Source organism: Schistocerca piceifrons, chromosome 8 (genome assembly GCF_021461385.2).
Source record: "Schistocerca piceifrons isolate TAMUIC-IGC-003096 chromosome 8, iqSchPice1.1, whole genome shotgun sequence".
NCBI lineage: Eukaryota > Metazoa > Arthropoda > Insecta > Orthoptera > Acrididae > Schistocerca > Schistocerca piceifrons.
This window is the reverse complement of record NC_060145.1, coordinates 140,479,261-140,500,555: the sequence shown is the minus strand read 5'-3', so window position 1 is coordinate 140,500,555 and position 21,295 is coordinate 140,479,261. Positions and strand designations below refer to the sequence as shown.

Genomic DNA, 21,295 nt, shown 5'->3' with positions numbered 1-21,295 from the left:
CCACCAGCGAGGGCGCTGCCGGCGGGCAGTATGGCTCAACTATCAAGTTTTCGACGCATGCGCAGAATAGTTACAGTATGCTATATATTGCAGAACGGACGACGTTTTCGCCAGTCTTCGACGGCTCACCTGAAGATGACTGGCAGGTGCCCAGTTGAAATATCGTGCAAAGTATTGAACGACGACCGGCTGCAAGCCCGAAATTTGTTTGAACAGTCAATTCGCCGGGAAAATTTTAAAATTCACAGTATTGTCCCTTGCCTTATGGAGCCAAGGAAGGAGTGTGATGACAGATAACTTCTTCCCATCCCTTCAGCTTTCCAAGAAACTTCAACAGTAGTAAATGTTGCTAGCAGAAACAGTCATGAGATTTGCTGAAAATTCTCCAAGAACAATAATTCTGACTTACATTCCATCATCATCTTGAAGAAGGCAAATAAGGCTGCTTGCACCCTAACAATGTGCAAAGGCATAAAAATAAAAACATCTAAGTTCTGAGCATAATATATCCTGAAGTAGCAGTGAATGAAGAAGGAAAGAAGAATCCAGGAACAATGCTGTGAAGTATGATGAAGACATCGTTGATTGAATGATTTGTAATTATGCAACTAAAGTTGCTTTCATGTCTTTTACAGTATCCTAGACATGGCAGCAATAAATGTGTAGATAATTTAGAAACAAATAATCTGAAAGGAAGATTTTCATTCTTCACCTGGTAAATGAATTCACAAATGTTAAACAACAAAATATGTAAAGGAAACAAGACCAATAACATCTGTGACAATACAAAAAAGCCATCTCCAGAAAACTTATATGAAAAGTACCAATGCTCAAAGTTTAATGTCAGTGTTTCGAAGTAAACTAATGAAGCAAATGAAATGTTAGGCTTTAAAAATAGGTCCCATTTTTGGATAGATGAATGGAAAAAATATAGGTTTAACTTTAATTGTGTTGTGGATTTTTAATGCATATTTCATTAGGGGTCATATAACCTCATCCCGCTGTTCTTGGTGTATCACATTTTTCACTGTTCTAATGTTGAATGGTTGTAGAATTTTAGTCACTTATGGATACAGAGATTTTAGTACTATATTGGATATCAGTATTACATGCAGTCCAGTGTATATTTCATCATATAGTATCTCAGATGGGTACAAATGTCCATCTGCAAAGAGGCTCAGCAAGTATATTGCTTGTTGCTTTTGAAGAAAGGCTTTACCACTATACTCTTCCACTGACTTCATTCATTCAAATGTTCCTGTGTAGTATCATGCATTGACATTGTCAATAACTGTACATTTGGCAATGTTTGGTACTGAATGTGGGTGTTTGTTACGCCGTGCCGACAACTGTTAACTTTGATATCAAGCTGCCTGAAAAAAGGATCAGTGAAGATTTCTTAGTTGTGAAGTTTTATACTGCTTGAATGAAGGTATAAGATACTGATAGAGTTTACACAGCTGTTACCACAGAGTGCCAATTATTGTAAATATACTGTTTTGAAACCCAGTTGTTGGCACCCCACCATTTGTGACAGATGTGGTTGTCAAATTTTTATTTTTACAGTTTACATACCAAAGTCTTTACTGATGTGCCCTTAATTTTAATGAAATAGATTTAAAGAAGACTACAAGTGAGAGCAAAAGTTATGAATTAAATAGCTTAAGCCTTATCTTTAGAAACAGCCATATTAAGTAGAAGGTGGTTGTAGTGCGAGGTATCAAGCAGGCATGACAATAAACAGCGTGCTCATAGTGGGCAGCTTGACAACCACAAGAAGAATCGTACAGCAGCTATTCCATACGTGGCTCAAATGTGTCTCTGATGTTCATCAAACACTTATTACGTGGAAGACTGTAGCCAAGGTGCCAATGACTGTGTGAGTGCCAGCCACTATGTACTTTATCCTACTAATGTTCCTTTATTATTACAACTGTTTCTGCCAACTATACTAAACACACTCATGTATTTAGTAACGACTTTGGTAAATAAATATATAACTGCTACTGAAATTTGTGGACTAGATTTGGTAATGATTCTTTGATACATTCACATTTTCTGTTTTCATTATATCCTAAATCCTGCTTTTATTCAGGTTATTTTAATGATACCATTGTTTCCTATGTCATTTTCTTAGAGAACATTGGAATTGCACCTATAATCTCTCTTTTGATATGCACTGGTGCATGTGAGAGAGAGAGAGAGAGAGAGAGAGAGAGAGAGAGAGAGAGAGACGTGCACTTGTGCATGTGTGTGCGTCTGAATGTGTCTACAGGCTTCCCCCCCCCCCCCCCCCCCCTTTTCACACACAGACACTTACGTAATTGCCCCTGTTTTTCCTCCTCCTCCCACCTCTCCTTCCTCTTTCTCTATCACCACACCCCTCTTTTACCTCCTCCTCCTCCTCCTCTTTCTCTTTCACCGCACCCTCTTGTGCACCTATGCTGTAAGCCTTAGCTAATTTTCTTATATGGCTCACTGTACTGTCATTAACATGACACTATTTGAAGCTATGTGATTTTTCTCATCTTTTTAGTTATGAGAATTTGAAACTTAAACCTATCTGTCAAATATTATCTCTGACAATATTCCTACTTTGAATCAGCTGAGAATAAACCATTTTATTTTTTTTATGAGTGTTATTGTACTCTTGCTGGAAGGTGTACTGAATTGATCTTTTATGGCAAATATAATTGCCAGATTTCTTTTTGGATGGAATTAGTAACACACTTAATTGACAATCATAAGGCTTTAATTTGCCACCAACTCCCCTCCATTTCTTTCAAACTTAGGACACACAAATTTTGATGAAAAAGTGTTAAATATCTTTGTTTGCAAATACTTTGAATGTATTAAAGACATGTCTCTAAAGTGATGCTGGAAGGAACTCAAGATCTATTTCACTGTTACATGCTGTGTTTCATTTTTGATACTGGATTTGAGTATTGAAGAGCCAAGTGCCTACACTTTAACTCAAATTTGAAGTTTGTATGTACCTATCCAATAAACATTTCATTATAGAAACCTTTTGAAGTGCAAGGCTTATTGTGACAAGTATGGCAAAAAATTCTGAAACTTAGTGCACCAGTATTGGAGCAGTACACAATTAATTAGTTTTCTCTGGCATCCCATTTCTTTCCTTGCATATGAAGTTCCAAAGAAAAGAGTTCTGTTTCTAAAGGTGTTTGTTGATGTATGATTTCTCATAGTTCATTGCTTTGGTAATGAAATGCATTTTGTATGTATCTGCTGCAGGCGACCTATAGTATCTGTCTTTTAACATATTAGCATGTTTTTCAGATTCAATGTTTCATCAGGACTTTTACGCACTTGGTAGTTTAACGATTTCTGTAGCTTAAAATGAAATTCTATATTATTTTTAATTACTGTCACTTTGAATCACATCTATTTGAAATACATTTAAATATTCCTTTTCTTTATTCAGGTACAAATTCTGCAAGCAGTTTACAAAAGCACTCTACAAACCTAGCCGCATGGATGGCACACTGTTGAGGACAAAGTACCTGTATGATCTTGAGAATGTTTCAGCCGTATTTGAAAGGTAAAATTATAAACTAGGAAGCAAGTAGAAGAAGGGTAGCCATTTCAACAATTTCTCGTGATAGTTTAAAATTTATACATATTAAAAGTAAATGGTACACCATGAAAGCTGTTAAAAATTCATGTTATTAGGCTTTTTTACGTTTATTGTGATGGTGTAATTTAGATGGTGAGAGAATAATATTCGGCTCATTTTACAGACTACTGCATGGGATTTTAGGGCTCAGGTCAGTTGAGCAAAGTCATATGAGTTTAGGCAACTGTACTGCTTTTCTACTGCTACACGGCGAGCATGATGAATACTAATAACATAAAGTTTGTGTGTCAAGCAACTGGCGAAACTCATAATTTTAGCTGATTATCTATTAGGTGTCTTGGATTTCTGAGAGTATTTCCCTCTTGTGTACAGTGAAATAAATTCAAAATAGTCTTCCATTGTAATCTTCACTGACCACATAGCTTTGTGGAAGTTTAAGTTGTCATCTGTTTCTCTTCCATCAAATTCTTATTTGGTGTTAATTTCATAATAAAATTTCTCAAAGTGTATTGATGATCTTGAAAGATGGGAGAATACAGTGAAATATAATCCTTTTGTTTATTGGTGTGTTCTTTACCGAAGCATTTGTACAACTGTATCACAACTGTATCCAAAACTCTCGATGTTTTTCAGAAAGAAGTGTAACCCCAGTGCCCACTGTTGAGTTATGTAGTTTCTGAGCATCTCTTTGTTTATTTTGGAACACTGCAAAGAAATGACACTCTACAGAAGTGTCAGCCAGATCATACAGTTTACAATTTACCCTACTTTATGAAATTAAAAAAAAAAAGTTGTTCACTTTCATGTTTCTTCTATTTGTGGACGTGTGTTGACTTTCGTTCGTATCATCATTTTGGGCTTTCCTTATTTTTTTTCTTTGTTTCCATTTTTAAGTTTTTAAAATAATATATTCACAATAAATGTAATCTAAGAAAGAGGCTACTTCTGTGGTGCACTGTTTGTAAAACCTACTCTGAATTCCAATTGGGGGTCTTGCTATATTTATGTTTCAAAGGTACAATCAGTTTTTAATTTGTGTACCACCCATTTGAAATATTTCTTTGTAAATGAAGTATTCAATGTAAGATTTGAGCTTTCATTTTTTTATGGCAGACTGTAAAGAGAAAATGATGGTTACAGTTTGATGTTATCTCATTTTAAAGATGACTGGAGATTGATCACTAGCTCATAATGAGAAATCTTGTATGTGACATTTGAATTGCTGATAACACCACAGGGTAGAAGTAAGGCGTACTATCTCTACATTGCTCCTCAACCAATGATACTCAGTGTGTGGTTTGTGACTTCCATTCTTTGCATGCAAAGGAAAACTCTACATACAGTCCACTGCAGGTACTTGTAAATGAGTTCTGGGGAAATATAAGCTCAGATTAAAATCCTACTGGTTTCGGATTGTGACATTATAGATAATTAGATGCTTGCAAAGGAATCACATGAATTGAAATTGAAATTGCAACTATGCAAATAAGATATTCCATTTATCATGAGACTTACACAAGAATCTGGTGTATAGCTGTAATACATGGCTGATGATATGTGACCTTATATTGTATTTCTGTTTCAGCCACGAGTCATTTCGTGTCAGTTACAGTTATCAGAAATAAACAGAATTTCTTTAAAAAAAAGCACTTACTTGATATTAATAATGATCAGACTGCACATAGTGTTTGTTACCAGTGTGAAAATTTGAAGAGAGTAATATGAAGTAAAATTATGATGTTTGACAATAACTCTGTGTTTTATTGAGTGTGATTAATTGAGAAAGTGATCTTAAATAACAGTTGTATATTTGTTTTCTCCTCATTTAGATTAGAGTTGCGTGTCATCAAGGGTTTTGGTGGACAGAGGGGACTGGTTTACAGACTGGATGATGAAGAAGACCGATTTTATAGGCCAGGAGGGCTTCTTTTTTATAGAGGGACCAAAGGTATGCCATTTGCTTGAGAACTGGCCTTCAATGTCTATTATTTGGTTGAGTTTTACTCTGCTTTTCATTACAAAATCCAGTAAAAACATATTTTTATTCCTTTTTGTTTGCTAACACTTGAGTATTTCTTCTTCTTCTTCTTCTTCTTCTTCCCTGAACCCTTATCTGACTTCAGTTTTTTTCTATTCTGTACACTTTTGTCATGATGTGACTTCATTATAATCTAGGAGATTAATAGAATACCTGTTATTGGAATGAGAACTAATTTAATTTTTCAATATGAACAAAGGTTTTATTACAGCATAAAAATGTAAACATGTCTTTATTACATAGGAATTGTGTGTCCATTGCATTGAATTTCTTGTATCTCTTTTCCTTAAAGCAACTGATATAGATGTTCTCTGATTGCCTATTGTAGCTCAGGAAGTGACCAACAGTAGTCGCCCGTCATTCCAGTACTACTGATACTGTCTTTACCACCACTTTAGTGTCTTGATGCAAGTGTGTAGGTACCTTTTTTTCCTGACACCATAATAGAAACAAGATGGCTATTCATAAAGTGAATTTTGAGACTCATCAAAGTGCCAAGAATCACAAACTTTTCCAGCATGTTGACTATAATAGGAATATAATGTAAGTCCTTGTTCTCGCCCAAGGACTTAGTAACAACATCCTCGAAAAACACTCAAGCCTCACTCTCCTCGACAGCCATTTTTAATTTAAAATTGGAGTTGAACATCATTTTTCAAAGGTAATGTTCAACGAACATGCATTCTTTTAGTTTCGCTTCTGATAGATGCTACTTATATTGTTCTCTATCTGTTGCTAAGTTTTGCAAGTTTTACACAGACTGTTTTGTTCCCCTAAGTTCATGCTCAGAGGTGGTAATAGAACTGTTTTCAGGTCTACAATATTCTTGCGCAAAACATCCCTTGCACTGCTACCCCATATATTCATTATATTATTATTTGAAATGGTATTTAAAATATATAATTAAAATTTCTAAAATATTGAGTTTTAACTCTAAAATTTGAAGGAGAATTTGAACATATATCTTCTTTCAATTTTATTTGTGATAGGTGTGGAAACTTCTTGCACCATCTGTGGGCAAGGCTTTTGCAAGCTGTTTAATTAGGCACCACTTAATTTGTGGAGATGATAATAGGATTTTTTTTTTGTATCCAAGAGATTCTTGCACAAAATATCACTTGCGCTGTATTAATATTATTAAATGAAATATATATGACTCAGATTTCTAAAAATGGATTTTGAAATTACTGAGTGTACAGTTTTTTAAAAGTGAGAGCTGTGGTTTTTTGTTATCATATTATGATTCAGCACATTAAAAAAACACAAGAATAAGCCACTTTCATTTGAAAAGTTTTTGTCGATCATTAGCCTGTGTTACAATATTATGAAAAGGATAGCTGTTACTTGTCATATAGCGGAGATACTGAATCACATATAGGCACAACAAAAAGACTCAAAAAATTATTTTTCAGCCAACAAAGACTTTGCCAAAAATAGACAAATCTCTCTCTCTCTCTCTCTCTCTCTCTCTCTCTCACACACACACACACACACACACACACACACAAACGCAACACACATGACTACAGTCTCTGGTGGTTGGGTGTAAGGAAGAGACTGGGGCAGGGAGCGGGACGGACAGCAGGGTAAGGGTGGTGGATGGTAAACGGCTGCTGGTGGACTGTGTAGGGACGAGATAGAAAGATGCTAAGGCAGCTACGTGCAGTCGGGAGGTTAGATGGAGGGCAGGGGTTAGTGGCAAAGGAGAGCAAGTAAAAAGACTGGATGCATTGGTGGGATAGAGGATTGTGTAATGCTGAAATGGGAACGGGGAAGGGGCTAGATGGATAAGGACAGTGACTAATGAAGTTTAAGGCCAGGAGGGTTGCAGGAAAGTAGGAAGTATTGCAGGGAGAGTTACTGCCTGTACAATTCAGAAAAGCTGGTGTTGGTGGAAAGGATCCAGATGGCACTGGCTGTGAAGCAGTAATTGAAATGAAGAACGTCATGTTGAGTGGTGTGCCCAGCAACAGGGTGGTTCAGTTGTTTTTTGGCCTCAGTTTGTCGGTGGCCATTCATGTGGACAAACTGCTTGCTGGTTGTCATGTCCACATAGAATGTAAAACAGGGGTTGTAGCTTAGATTGTAGATCACATTACTGGTTTCACTGGTAGCCTTGCATTTAATGGGATAGGTGATGTTTGTGACTAGACTGGAGCAGGTGGTGGTAGGAGGATGTATGGGAGCGGTTTTGCATGTAGGTCTATTATAGGGATGTGAGCCGTGAGGCAAGGGGTTGAGGGCAGGGATTCTATAGGGCAGGATGAGGAAATTGTGTAGGTTCCATGGGCGGTGGAATATCACTGTGGAGGTGAGGAAGGGTGGGAGAGGATACTGAGTAGGACATTTCTCATTTCAGGGCATGGCGGGAGGTACTCAAAACTCTGGTTGAGAATGTAATTCAGTTGCTCCAGTCATAGATGATACTGAGTCACAAGGTGAATGTTCCTCTGTGCCCAGGCAGAGGTACTTTTGGAGGTGGTGAGTGGCTGGAAAGATAAGGCATGGGAGATCTGTTTTTGTACAATGCTGATCACTGCAGATGCGATGGCCATGGGTGGCCATGTCGTATGGTAGGGACTTCTTGGTATGGGATGGGTGGCAGCTGTTCGTGGAGGTTAACATCAAGGGAGGTGGTCGGTTGGATTGAGAAGAACCAGGTGAAGTGAAGTGAGTGGGGGAGAAGGTGTTGAGGTTCTGGAGGAATGTGGATAGGGTGTTCTCACCCTTGACCCAGATCACGAAGACGTTATCAGTGAATCAAAACCAGGTGAGTGGTTTAGGATTCTGAGTGTTTAGGAAGATTTCATTTAGATGGCTTATGAATATGTTGGCATAGGATGGTGCAATGTAGGTGCCCATAGCTGTACCCCGGATTTGTTTGTAGATAATGCCTTCAAAGGAAAAGTAATTATGGGTGAGGACATAATTGGTCATGGCGACTAAGAAGGATGTGGTTGGTTTGGACTCTGGTGGGCATTTGGAGAGGTAGTGTTCAATAGCGGTCAGGGTGTAGACATTAGGGATGTTAGTGTAAAGAGAGCTGGCATCAGTAGTGACAAGGGGGGCACCGTGTTGTAAACGAACAGGAACTGTGGAGAGTTGGTGGAGGAGATGATTGGTATCTTTTATATGGGAAGGTAGGTTGTGGGTAATAGACTGCAGGTGTTGATCTACGAGAGCAGAGATTCTCTCAGTGGGGGCACAGTACCCAGCCACAATAGGGGCCGTGGGTGGTTGGTTTTATAGAGTTTAGCAAGCATGTAGAAGATAGGAGTGGGGGGAGTGGTAGGGATTAGAAGAGAGATGGACTGTGGGGTGAGGTTCTGGGATGGATCTAAGGATGTGAGGAGAGATTAGAGATCCTGCTGGATTTATGGAATGGAGTGATGTGGCAGGGTTTGTAGGTGGATGAATCTGACAGGTGGCGGAGTCCTTGTTGGCTGAAAGCTTATTTTGTGACAGTCTTTTTGTTGTGCCTATCTGCATCTTAGCATCTCCGCTATATGGTGAGTAGCAACTATCCATTTGTAATATTGTTACATTCCATACTGGATTTTCTATTGTTTGATTTAACCTGTGTTACTTAGATTGAAGGCATTTGATATCTTGACCATTCGTATTGCCAACACAAACCTACCAGTTGGCAGACAGTTCTCTTGGTGTACTTCAGTCAATATTGAGAGAGTACAAGACACATTGTCCAATCACAGTTCTCCCTAAGAAAAGCTGGAGATAGGGATTGGCATGACAGCAGCTTTCATCCAGTTTCCGGTTACAGCTAATAAAATGAAATTTGAATATTTTCCATTGTTAGTTTACCTACACTGTATGAATTTCTAAGACATTCATGCCATATGTTAATGGGAAGGTAGGGAACCAATAACACACATATTATTGTACTGGCACATCAGAGGCAATCACCTTGATGAGAACTGTTCTAATTATAATTGAAACACTGGATTTTATATCATACTATCATGCTCTATCCCCAGAAGAGTTTTACTGAGACTTCAGTAAGTAGTTTTAAATAAAAACAAATTGATTGTATATTCCATCAAGTAAACAAGAAAAAGAGCCAGATCAAATGTGGTTTGAAAGAGAAAGGAGGAAGAAAATACACTTGTGCATAAAACTTAAGGACAAATGTAACTGTTGTGTGATGCCTTGGGTGACTGTAGGAGGATACAAGGAGATCTAGATAGAATTTCTATTTTGTATGATGGATGACAGCTTACTTTGAATGTAAAAAAAGTGATCTAATGCATGTGGATAGGAAAAACAATCCAGCTAATGCTAGAATAGAATATTAGTGGTGTGCTGCTTGACACAGTCACATCAATTAGGTACCTCATTGTAACACTGTAAAGTGATATGAAATAGAACAAGCACCTAAGGTCAGCAGTAGGGAAGACGAATGGTCGACTTTGGTTTATTGGGAGAATTCTCATGCATATAGGTCATTTGTATAACCCATTCATGAGTACTGCTATAATGTTTGGGATCCCCACTAGGTCTAATTAAAGGATGACATCAAAGCAATTCAGAGGAGTGCTGCTAGATTTTTCAGAGGAGTGCTGCTAGATTTGTTACCACTAGGTTTGATCAAAATGTGAGTACTGTGGAAATGCTCCGCGAACTCAAATGGGAAACCCTGGAGGGAAGATGATATTCTTTTCACAAAACACTATTGAGAAAATTTAGAGAACCACCATATGAAACTGACTGCATTTTTACTGCCACCAGTGCACATCTTCCAGAAGGACTGTGAAGACAAAATAAGAGAAACTAGAACTCATATGGAGGCATGTAGACAGTTGTTTTCCCCCCACTCTGTTTGTGAATGGAACAGGAAAGGCAATGATTTTGGTGGCTTGTGGGGTATGTATGTAGATGTATCACTGCCAAGTAACATAGCTCATGAAACTTGGACCATACACAAAATGAACTGCTACAGTGTAGTATGGGAGGTAAGTGAAATTACTGTACAATGAAACAAACATAAATGACACCTTTGTTCAAAACAATAATTACACATTAGTCATTATGAGTCATGATGGTCTCCTGGACATGACAAAAGGTAGGACATGGTGCTTAGTAGTGCATGCTCTACAGCATGTGCCCACGCTGGCCACATGGTTGTCGTGGAGTTCTTGTGGTAGGACACTCCATTTCTCCATCAGTACATTTGACAGCTAAAGGATGGTCGTTGGTGCATGTGGACATTCTGCAGTACATCTCCCCAACACATTTCACATGTGCTCTGAGGGAGTCAGGGCTGAGTGCACCTCTGAACCATGGAATTGACCAATAGATGTACCATGTTGTAAGTTTTAGAGAGCCTTACACTCATGCAAACATTATGCCTCCTCACACAATAACACCTGGACCATCAAAATGATAATGTTTGACAATGTTCCCGGGTGCATTACATATTACCACCTCACATCAATGAGGGCAGGCCCAGCCGTGTCGAACAAGATCATTTTCTGAATTTTAAAATTTTCCTGGCAAATTGAATTAAAAAACAGACGTGCAGTCGGTTTTCATTTAGTACCTGCTTTGATATTTCAACTGGGCACCTGCCAGTCATGAAGACTGCCGAAGACATCCTCTGTTCCACAATATATAGTGTGCTTTGTGCATCTGTCAAAATCAAGTTTACAGATGCACCACATTTCCTAGCAGTAGTGTCCTCACTGGTGGAACCATGGGACTCACCTCTCCTGTGCCTTACCACTCACCATGGCCATTGGTGTAACCTATAGTCTTCAGTTAGAGCAAATTGTGGAGATGATGGAATTCCATGCAGTTATCGCTGTTCATTAGATTTTCCATGAGGTGTATTTCCATGGATTCTTTAATAATGCCATCCCAAAAGGATGTTGCTGTGGTCAGTACCATTGTTTTCTTATCCCTCATTGAATGTCCAGTTGAAATACAGTATTTGGCAATAGCAGACTTGCTTGGTTGCAGAAGGCGGGTGCAGTATTGTTATTCAGTGCAGCGTTCTTTCACAGTATGTGTGGCCTCACCTATGCAAGCCATACCACTTTGGCAAGGTATTTCATAAATTCTGGCCTTCTGAAATAACAAGTTGTCCTTCACTTATCCCAAATGGTTTGCAATCGTAGATGGATGGAAAATCGCTGTCTCCTGAAATTTTCAGAGGATTCTATTTCAAACAAGATGTTGCCCACAAAAGAAAGAAAAGATAAAAGATTATCTGGTATATTCCCCTCTTTATCCATTTCCTTGTTCTTAGTTTTGACTGATAGTGCCCTTTTTATGTGCTAGGTAGGATATCTATTTTTTTCTGGGCACTGTCTTTAGGTAGGTGAGCTCTTTAGGCAAACTATGTAGATCTGAGACTTGAGTATGAGTGTTTTGAGCATGGTCATAGTTTGCAATAGGTTATGACAGCTTGTTGCTTGTGAATACATATCAGTATGTGCAGGCTTACGATAAACCTGACTGCTACAGAGATCCATCATACTTCTGTCTAACCAAAACATCCAAGAAAGTCAAAGAACCATCATTCTCTGTTGCCATAGTGAACCGAATGTTGTTATGAGTGGATGTGAGGTGATGAATGAACTCCCATTAACTTATCTTCTTCTTGAGGCCTCAGTATGAAAGTATTGTCCACATACCACCAAAATACAACTGGTTTAAGGGCAGCTGATTCAAGCAGTCTCTCCTTGAAATCCTCGGACACCATCAGTCTGTTTAAAATGTTCTTGGTTGAATATAAAATAGATTGAGGAAAGAGCATGCCAGAACAAAGCAGTGATGCCCCCTGAAACTTAATGCTAGATAGTGCCAAAGAATCTGCAAGAGAACCCTCTGTAAAAAGTGATACCACTTGGAATGTAACTAAATGGTCTGAACTGCAACACATCTTCCTCCTATATCACAGAATTAGATTGATGGAGTGACTTTGACCAAGTTCGATTGGATCCACAAGGACTCAAGTTTTTGGTAGATGTCAAAATTTGATTGTATCTTGCCACAGCAGTCATAGCACAAGTGGTAACTGCAGGACGTTCCATTGTCAATATTATAGAGAAAAATTTGGATGATGTGATGCTGTCTGTTTTAAGCAAGGGACTCAATTTTGCACCTACACTTAGAGCAACACGTTTTAATATTTTTGCCTTCCATTGAATTCTGTAGAAGAAATAAGAAGGGAAACTAGCTCTTGTGAAAGCTCATCCTCAGCATAGTAACTTAACGTATGCAGAAAGGGCTGCTTTGCAAAATCTACGAGAGGACCCTGATGTAGTGGTACTGAAGACTGATGAAGGCGATACAACTGTTTTGTTACCCCATAGTGTGTATGATGATAACATCTATGATGTGCTGCATGATTCTACCTATAGGGGGATTGAGTACAACCCTATAGGACATATGTAATGGAAAACTTCTGCACTCTTGAACTCCTGCTCCTTGCTTCAAGAGATCATCAAGAGATTAAGACCACATGGTTGTGTCTGACCAAGACTGTATGACCTTCCAAAAATTCATAAAGAGTTCCATTACACACAATAACGAGCAAGATTGGAGCTCATACATATGATTTAGCTGAACATCTTGCTTGTTTACCAAGACCGTGCAAATGCTTGTATGACGTCCATAACTCAGATGACTTTATCAATAGACCTTGTAGCCAAGTTGGGCTGTATTTTATTAATCTCTAACTGTGAGTGATTTTGCGAGTTTTCTATGTAAAATTGTGGACCAATTTCATTCAACAGTTAGAAAACAGTTATAAGGCTTGTATTAAAGGAATGTAACAAGAAAACCAAAGGGTTAATTTGAAAGTGACTTTTAATTGACATTTAACATACATAATGCAGGGAAATGAGAAATCACATTCAATATTATTATTATTATTATTAGCGAATGTCCCCATGGGAGAACGATAAGCAGGTGATTAACATTTCTTAATGTTCTTCTTATTTTCCCAGTATTTCTTCATTGCCTCCCCAAAGGCCTTCTTCCTTTCTTCGGTCCACTTTGGTCGGAAAGGTTTAGATTCCGTCTCTGGAGTAAACTTCCACTTGTCGATTTTTCTTCTGAATGTATCCCGGTCTGATGTGTTTGTTATGTCAATTTTTGCCTTTTTCAAATCCTTCTTAACTTCAGTTACCCAGGGTATTGTTGCCTTAAGTGATGTCATATAGTCCAATAGACGTTTAGTTAACCTGTTTCCAGGTAATCTGTCTATATGTCCATAAAACTTCATCCGCCTCTTCCTGATATCTGCCTCGATGTTTGATATTTTTTCGGTTGTCTCGGTAGTCTGCAGCCTGTATCCATCTTGTGTGTATCGTGGTCCTAGGATTTTTCTAATAATTTTTCTCTCTACTTTCTTAATTTCGTGTAAATCTAATTTTCTATTCAGGGAGAGTGTTTCACTTGCATATGTGACTGTTGGTTTGATGACTGTGTTGTAGTGTCTGATTTTAGTGCCTTTTGATAGACATTTCTTGTTATATATATTTTGAATAAGTCCGAATGCTTTCTTGATTTTCTGTAATCGGTTTTTTTGTGCTATTTTCTCAAGTCCTGTTGGTTCAATAACTTCACCGAGATACTTAAAGTGCTTGACTCTAGTTATTTCACCATACTTTGTTTTTAGTTTCGAAATATCTAATTTTGAGCAGATGAATTCTGTCTTCTCAAAGGAGATTTGCAGGCCAACCTTCTCAGCACATTCTTTAAGTGTCTCAATTTGTTTTACTGCTGTTTCTTCACTGTCAGTTATAATTGCCAAGTCATCTGCAAACGCTAAATAAGGGATGTTCAATTTTCCTTTACCTCTTCCTAGTTCAATTGGCTTCCAAAAGCTTTGTTTCCTTAGTGTTACTTCCCACTCTTTCATAACTTTGTCCAAAACTATATTGAATAATAGTGGTGAGATCCCATCTCCTTGTCTTACTCCTGTTTTAATTGAGAATGGTTCCGAAATTTCCCCTCTGAATTTAATTTTTGATTTGGTTTCTGTTAGTGTTTGTTCAATTAGTTTTCGGGTTTTAGTGTCTAGGCCTCGTTCTTCGAGAATGTGACATAGAGACTGTCTGTCTATGGAATCGTATGCCTTTTTGAAATCAACGAATGTGCAGATTATTGGTTTTGACCTGATTGCTTTAATCTTTAAAATAGTTTTAAGGTTGAATATCTGTTCCGGGCATGATCTATTTTTCTGAGTGTGGTATCTCTTGAAGCAAAATTCCATCCCCAAGCCTGCATTGCAATCTTTGCACTTGGTTCTGCATTGTTTTCCATCGTCATTTCTTATGGAACAGCATACAGTCCACCTTCTATGAGGTTCCTTTTTTATTGGTTATGGAAAGTGTGTGGGATATAAACTACCTTCATGTTAGTCCTACTGTATTTGTATGTGTTGAGGTGATACTTGTATGCATTTCTTGAAAACTGCTTCAGTTATTTCCACCGTGAATTCCAAAAATGCTTTCTTTGTGTTGCTTGATGTTTGATTTCTCTCTCTCTCTCTCTCTCTCTCTCTCTCTCTCTCTCTCTCTCTTTTGGGGGTGGGCAGGGAAGTTATAATAAATGTGTTGAATAGAGACTGTTCAATGATATGCCAAAATACCTGCTTGTAATATTTTTCTGCTGTCTCTAAGTGGTCTTGTAGTATGAAAATTCTTGATCAGCTCTGTCATTGCTGCCCCTTGTATTGTTATAGTTGTATATCAACTGAGATTTCATTATTCTGTCACCTCTTTTGGTTTCCCTTATGTGCAGTGATGAATTGGATCACAGTCAACTTTGAGTAGGCTATGGTTGTGTATAGTTCTGAAAGCACAAATTGTTTTTTTTTCTTGCCATTTTTGGACCATGATTTTGCCTCTTTTAAAAGCTCTGATTTCTTCCTTTTTTGGTCTTATCTTTTCCACTGTTGAGATTCCACTACTCTTGAGTGATAATTGAAGAAATCATTTTGATGCAACTGCATTATTTTACCATCAGTCATCATTTTATTATTGTTAGTGGTTTCAGACAATCACATCCATTTTTAAGTGACACCTGGTAGCTGAAAATAAAAACACTAGTTATACAGCAAGTGAAGTAGTGCAATATCTTTGACAGAACTTGCAGTGTAAATGTGCTTTTTCTGCTTAGGTGTCTGGTCGTAGGTTAGCAAAATAGCATGTGTACAGAATTTTCTTGCTGCTTGGATGTAAATTTAATAATATTACTGTAAATTGTTAGCAGCAGTTTGTTGGTTACACCTGTGTGGCACCTCGGGTATATCTGCAATGCAATCAGATAGGTCGTAATTTGTGCATCTATATCAAGAAAGTGTAAAATGTGACTTCTGATGCCTCAGAACAACAACAAAAATATTTGACAGGAAAATACTGACTTCCTTTGTACATCCCATAAATTATATCTAATGCAATAACAGCATGCCCCTCAGAATCATACAAAAAGACCTGAACACAAAACTGCCCAACACTTGCGGCTGGAGGGTTAACATAGAAACCACTTATCACCAATGAGAATATGAATTACGCAAGTTGATCACTTCCTAATTAGCAGTTGTGTACGTTATTTGGAGAGAAATACATAACTTCTGCTTAGCAGACTACTGTTGAAGTGGCATTATTTTAAGCCAACTCATACTATTAAATAAGCAACACTGTTAATGTTCACATATAATTTTTTAAGCAGTAATAACATTTGTATTTCTTCATTTTAGATCCTTGGATGAGGCACTGCAGTAGGAAAACAGGATTCTGTTTCTATGCTTGCCCTAGCAGAAAAGACTCCTTGTATGATCAGCACAGGCCAAGTGACGCTTGTGCCTCAGCTCAGTAAGTATTTGTAGTTTTATTTTCTTATTTTGAAGAGAACTTCTGCAGTTACCCTTTTTTTTTTTTTTTTTTTTTTTTTTTTTTTTTTTTTTTTTTTTTTTCAAATAATAGTATCTCTGCTTCTAACATTGTGCTTTTAAAAATAAACTTGTTTCCCCTGAAATAAGTAGTTGCAACCAAGAACATTTCAGGTGCCTAAAACATGAAGTTTTCGCTGTAGTAGTTACAGAGACTACTGTGTCATCAAAAGACCCTTCCAAAAGTCAAAAAGTGTGTATTATGTTTTGGTGGCAAGCATTCTGTTTATTCCATAACTGAATATATAGCCTATTACAGTATAAAGTGGTCTTTTGTGTTGTTCACTCTACAGCTGTCCAGCAAGCCATAATTGCAAAGCTGAGAATTAATGAAATGTGATTTTTAACAACATTCAGTCATAGGAGGTGCAATATGTTGTTCTCAGGAAGAATAGCTGGCAGTAAGCCACTGTATTAACTCAAGTTTCTCTCATTACACTTTCATGGTCATTTCATAGTTTGTTGTGGAAGGACTTAATATACTTGCTGGAATACTCTACATTCCCAGAATTTTAGCAGTAAACATCTTTGTGATGTTCAGTGACCCTCTTGTACTGTCTGTAGCTGGAGTTTGATGTGCATCTATGTGACTCTTTTGTGCTTAGTAAATGAACACATGCTGAAATACATCACTTGCCATAGGATATTCTGTACTAGCTGTATTAATCCTACCTGGTAAGGGTTGCAGATTGACAAGCAGTACTCAAGAATTGGTCAAACGAGAGTTTTGTAAGTTACCTCATTCATAGTTGAATTATTCTTCCAAAAGAATCTTTTAATTAATCTCAGTTTGGTATCTTATTTTCCCCACAACTAGTTTTATGTGGCCACTCCACTCTTGGTCACACTGTATAGCTACTCCCATATAATAGATAGCTGTTGTTGCTTCCAGTGATTTATCACTAATAATGTAAAAAACAGTAATGCATCATTCCAACTATTTGTGAACAATACTCTACATTTATTTATTTATTTATTTCATTTAGTCCCTGCACCAAACGCCATTCTCTGCATATCTTCCTGCATTTCACTTTAGTTTTTTGGCATGAAGTTCCTACATATAAGGAGTGATCAGAAAGTTTCCGTTTGAAGGCTGTACAGTCCAGAATCAGTATGACAATAAGCCAAAATCATCATGAGCACTGAGTCAATCATCCCACCGATGCAGCAGTTTGGAGATAGCCATTTGGTAAAATACTGTGTCCTGCTGTGTGAAGAAATCTCTAACTGCCTGCTGCACATCCTCGTCTGACAGGAAACGTCATGTCCCTTCATGGCCTTTTCAAGGAACTGAAGGCTTGTTAGTCACATGGTTAGAGGTCAAGACTATAGGGCAGGTGCTCAGGCATCTCCCACTTGATTTGGCTTAACAGATGAGGCTAGCCTCCCAGATCGACTGGCGTCTTGTGTTGAACTGCAACTATAAAGGACATTCAAAAAGAAACAATCCAGAGACATAATTACAGAAACCAGTACCTTTATGTCAGAAGTATTGACCCTGGCTGTTGAGACGCTTGTCCCACTGTGACACAAGACAGTGAATGGCTGTCTTATAAAATTCCTGGGGCTGCGATGTTAACCAGTTCCATACGTACAGCTGGATGTCGTTGTCCAAGGTCAATCGATTGCCCCTCAGAGCCTGTTTTAAGGGAACCAAGAATTTCTTCCTTCTGATTCATTTCCTGCAGCACAGAACTACAGTGAATGCCCAGCATTACTCGCAAACCTTGACCACCCTTCGCCAAGCTATCAAATCAAAACGAGCAGGCAATCTCACCCATGGGGTCATTGTGCCCCACGACAACGCAAAGCCTCATACGGCCAACACAGTCGCAGCACTCCCGCAAAAATTAAAATGGGAGGTTCTCGCCCACCCTCCACAGTCCGCCATTTTTGGTCCCCTTAAAAAGGCTCTGAGGGGCAAATGATTCACCTCGGATGACAATGTCCAGATGTACGCACGGAACTGGTTAACATCGCAGCCTCAGGAATTGTATGAGACAGCCATTCACCGTCTTGTGCCACAGTGGGACAAGTGTCTCAACAGCCAGGGTCAATACTTCTATACTTCTAACATACAGGTATTGGTTTCTGTAATTATTACAGCAGTGCACGCAAACACAAACATTTTGATCGAGCTTTATACAATATCAGCACTTGCAGACAGCACCACAATGCTTCTGACGTTATCCATAAGATCATTTATGTATAGTGTTAACATTAATGAATCTACGAGGGCTATCCACAAAGTACATTACGTTTTGGAATTAAAAATAAATAAAGTATTGGAAATTTTTTTTATTATATACAGATGAAAGCCACACTTAAATACTACTTTTCTACATAGTTGCCATTTAAATTAAGGCACTTATCATAGCGATGGATGAGCTTGGAAATTCCTTCATCGTAAAATTCGGCCGCCTGCGCCTTCAACCACGTGGTTACCTCTTTTGGGACAGAAAAGGTGTGATTTTTGTGGAATTCCTGGAAAGAGGCACTACAATAAACACTCAAAGGTATTGCCAAACTCCGCACAACCTCAGAAGAGCAATACAAAACAAGCGCAGGGGAAAGTTGTGCTCAAAGATCTTGCTGATTCACGACAACGCCCGGGCCCACACGGCAAATGCCACTCGTGAAGTTCTCGAATCTTTTAAGTGGGAGTTGTTTCCTCATCCGCCGTACAGTCCTGACCTGGCACCGAGCGACTTCCACTTATTTCCAGCAATGAAGAAGTGGTTGGCTATGCAGCGTCTTGATGACGATGCACAGCTTCAAGAAGAGGTAACCACGTGGTTGAAGGCGCAGGCGGCCGAATTTTACGACGAAGAAATTTCCAAGCTCGTCCATCGCTACGATAAGTGCCTTAATTTAAATGGCAACTATGTAGAAAAGTAGTATTTAAGTGTGGCTTTCATCTGTATATAATAAAAAAATTTCCAATACTTTATTTATTTTTAATTCCAAAACATAATGTACTTTGTGGATAGGCCTCTTATAAGAGTCCCTTGGGTACACCTGGAACTGCTTTTACAGACAACGATGTCAGCTTGTTAAGAACAACATATTGAGTTCTATACGCTAGGAAATCCTGAAACATAAAAAACCAGTCTGATATTGTGGAAACTTGTATTTTGTCCACCATGTGATAGTGCAAGACTGTATTGGATCCCTTCTGCAATCAAGAACTGTGGCAATAATCTAAGTGTCATCATCTGCTGCCCTCTGGATCTCATGGAAAAATAGAGGGAATTGAATGTATGTGGAATCAGTATGAATCCCTACAACAGACATTTCCATTTTCCGAGCAGTTCATAATATGCAAGCATAAGATGCATTTCAGAATTTCACAACAGATTGCTATGTTGAAAGTGGGAATGACCTGTTGTTGTTGTTGTTGTTGTTGTTGTTGTTGTTGTGGTCTTCAGTCCTGAGACTGGTTTGATGCAGCTCTCCATGCTACTCTATCCTGTGCAAGCTTCTTCATCTCCCAGTACCTACTGCAACCAACATCCTTCTGAATGTGCTTAGTGTATTCATCTCTTGGTCTCCCTCTACGATTTTTACCCTCTATGCTGCCCTCCAATACTAAATTGGTGATCCCTTGATGCCTCAGAACATGTCCTACCAACCGATCCCTTCTTCTGGTCAAGTTGTGCCACAAACTTCTCTTCTCCCCAATCCTATTCAATACTTCCTCATTAGTTATGTGATCTATCCATCTAATCTTCAGCATTCTTCTGTAGCACCACATTTTAAAAGCTTCTATTCTCTTCTTGTCCAAACTATTTATCGTCCATGTGTCACTTCCATACATGGCTACACTCCATACAAATACTTTCAGAAATGACTTCCTGACACTTAAATCTATACTCGGTGTTAACAAATTTCTCTTCTTCAGAAACGCTTTCCTTGCCATTGCCAGTCTACATTTTATATCCTCTCTACTTCGACCATCATCAGTTATTTTGCTCCCCAAATAGCAAAACTCCTTTACTACTTTAAGTGTCTCATTTCCTAATCTAATTCCCTCAGCATCACCCGACTTAATTCGACTACATTCCATTATCCTCGTTTTGCTTTTGTTGATGTTCATCTTATATCCTCCTTTCAAGACACTGTCCATTCCATTCAACTGCTCTTCCAAGTCCTCTGCTGTCTCTGACAGAATTACAATGTCATCCGCGAACCTCAAAGTTTTTATTTCTTCTCCATGGATTTTAATACCTACTCCGAATTTTTCTTTTGTTTCCTTTACTGCTTGCTCAATATACAGATTGAATAACATTGAGGAGAGGCTACAACCCTGTCTTACTCCCTTCCCAACCACTGCTTCCCTTTCATGTCCCTCGACTCTTATAACTGCCATCTGGTTTTTGTACAAATTGTAAATAGCCTTTCGCTCCCTGTATTTTACCCCTGCCACTTTTAGAATTTGAAAGAGAGTATTCCAGTCAACATTGTCAAAAGCTTTCTCTATGTCTACAAATGCTAGAAACGTAGGTTTGCCTTTCCTTAATCTTTCTTCTAAGATAAATCGTAAGGTCAGTATTGCCTCACGTGTTCCAGTATTTCTTCGGAATCCAAACTGATCTTCCCCGAGGTCGGCTTCTACCAGTTTTTCCATTCGTCTGTAAAGAATTCGTGTTAGTATTTTGCAGCTGTGGCTTATTAAACTGATTGTTCGGTAATTTTCACATCTGTCAACACCTGCTTTCTTTGGGATTGGAATTAGTAT

The 21,295-nt window shown here is 38.3% G+C and overlaps 1 protein-coding gene across 1 annotated transcript in view; it reads left to right on the top strand.

The window, feature by feature from the left end:
* The window catches only part of LOC124711168 (cap-specific mRNA (nucleoside-2'-O-)-methyltransferase 1), a 284,326-nt gene that overhangs the window by 239,989 nt on the left and 23,042 nt on the right, over nucleotides 1-21,295 (top strand). The window contains exons 15-17 of the mRNA XM_047241092.1: nucleotides 3,446-3,562; nucleotides 5,428-5,546; nucleotides 16,366-16,480. Of these exons, the coding sequence (XP_047097048.1) occupies nucleotides 3,446-3,562; nucleotides 5,428-5,546; nucleotides 16,366-16,480 (351 nt within the window). The remainder of the gene's footprint in view (nucleotides 1-3,445; nucleotides 3,563-5,427; nucleotides 5,547-16,365; nucleotides 16,481-21,295) is intronic.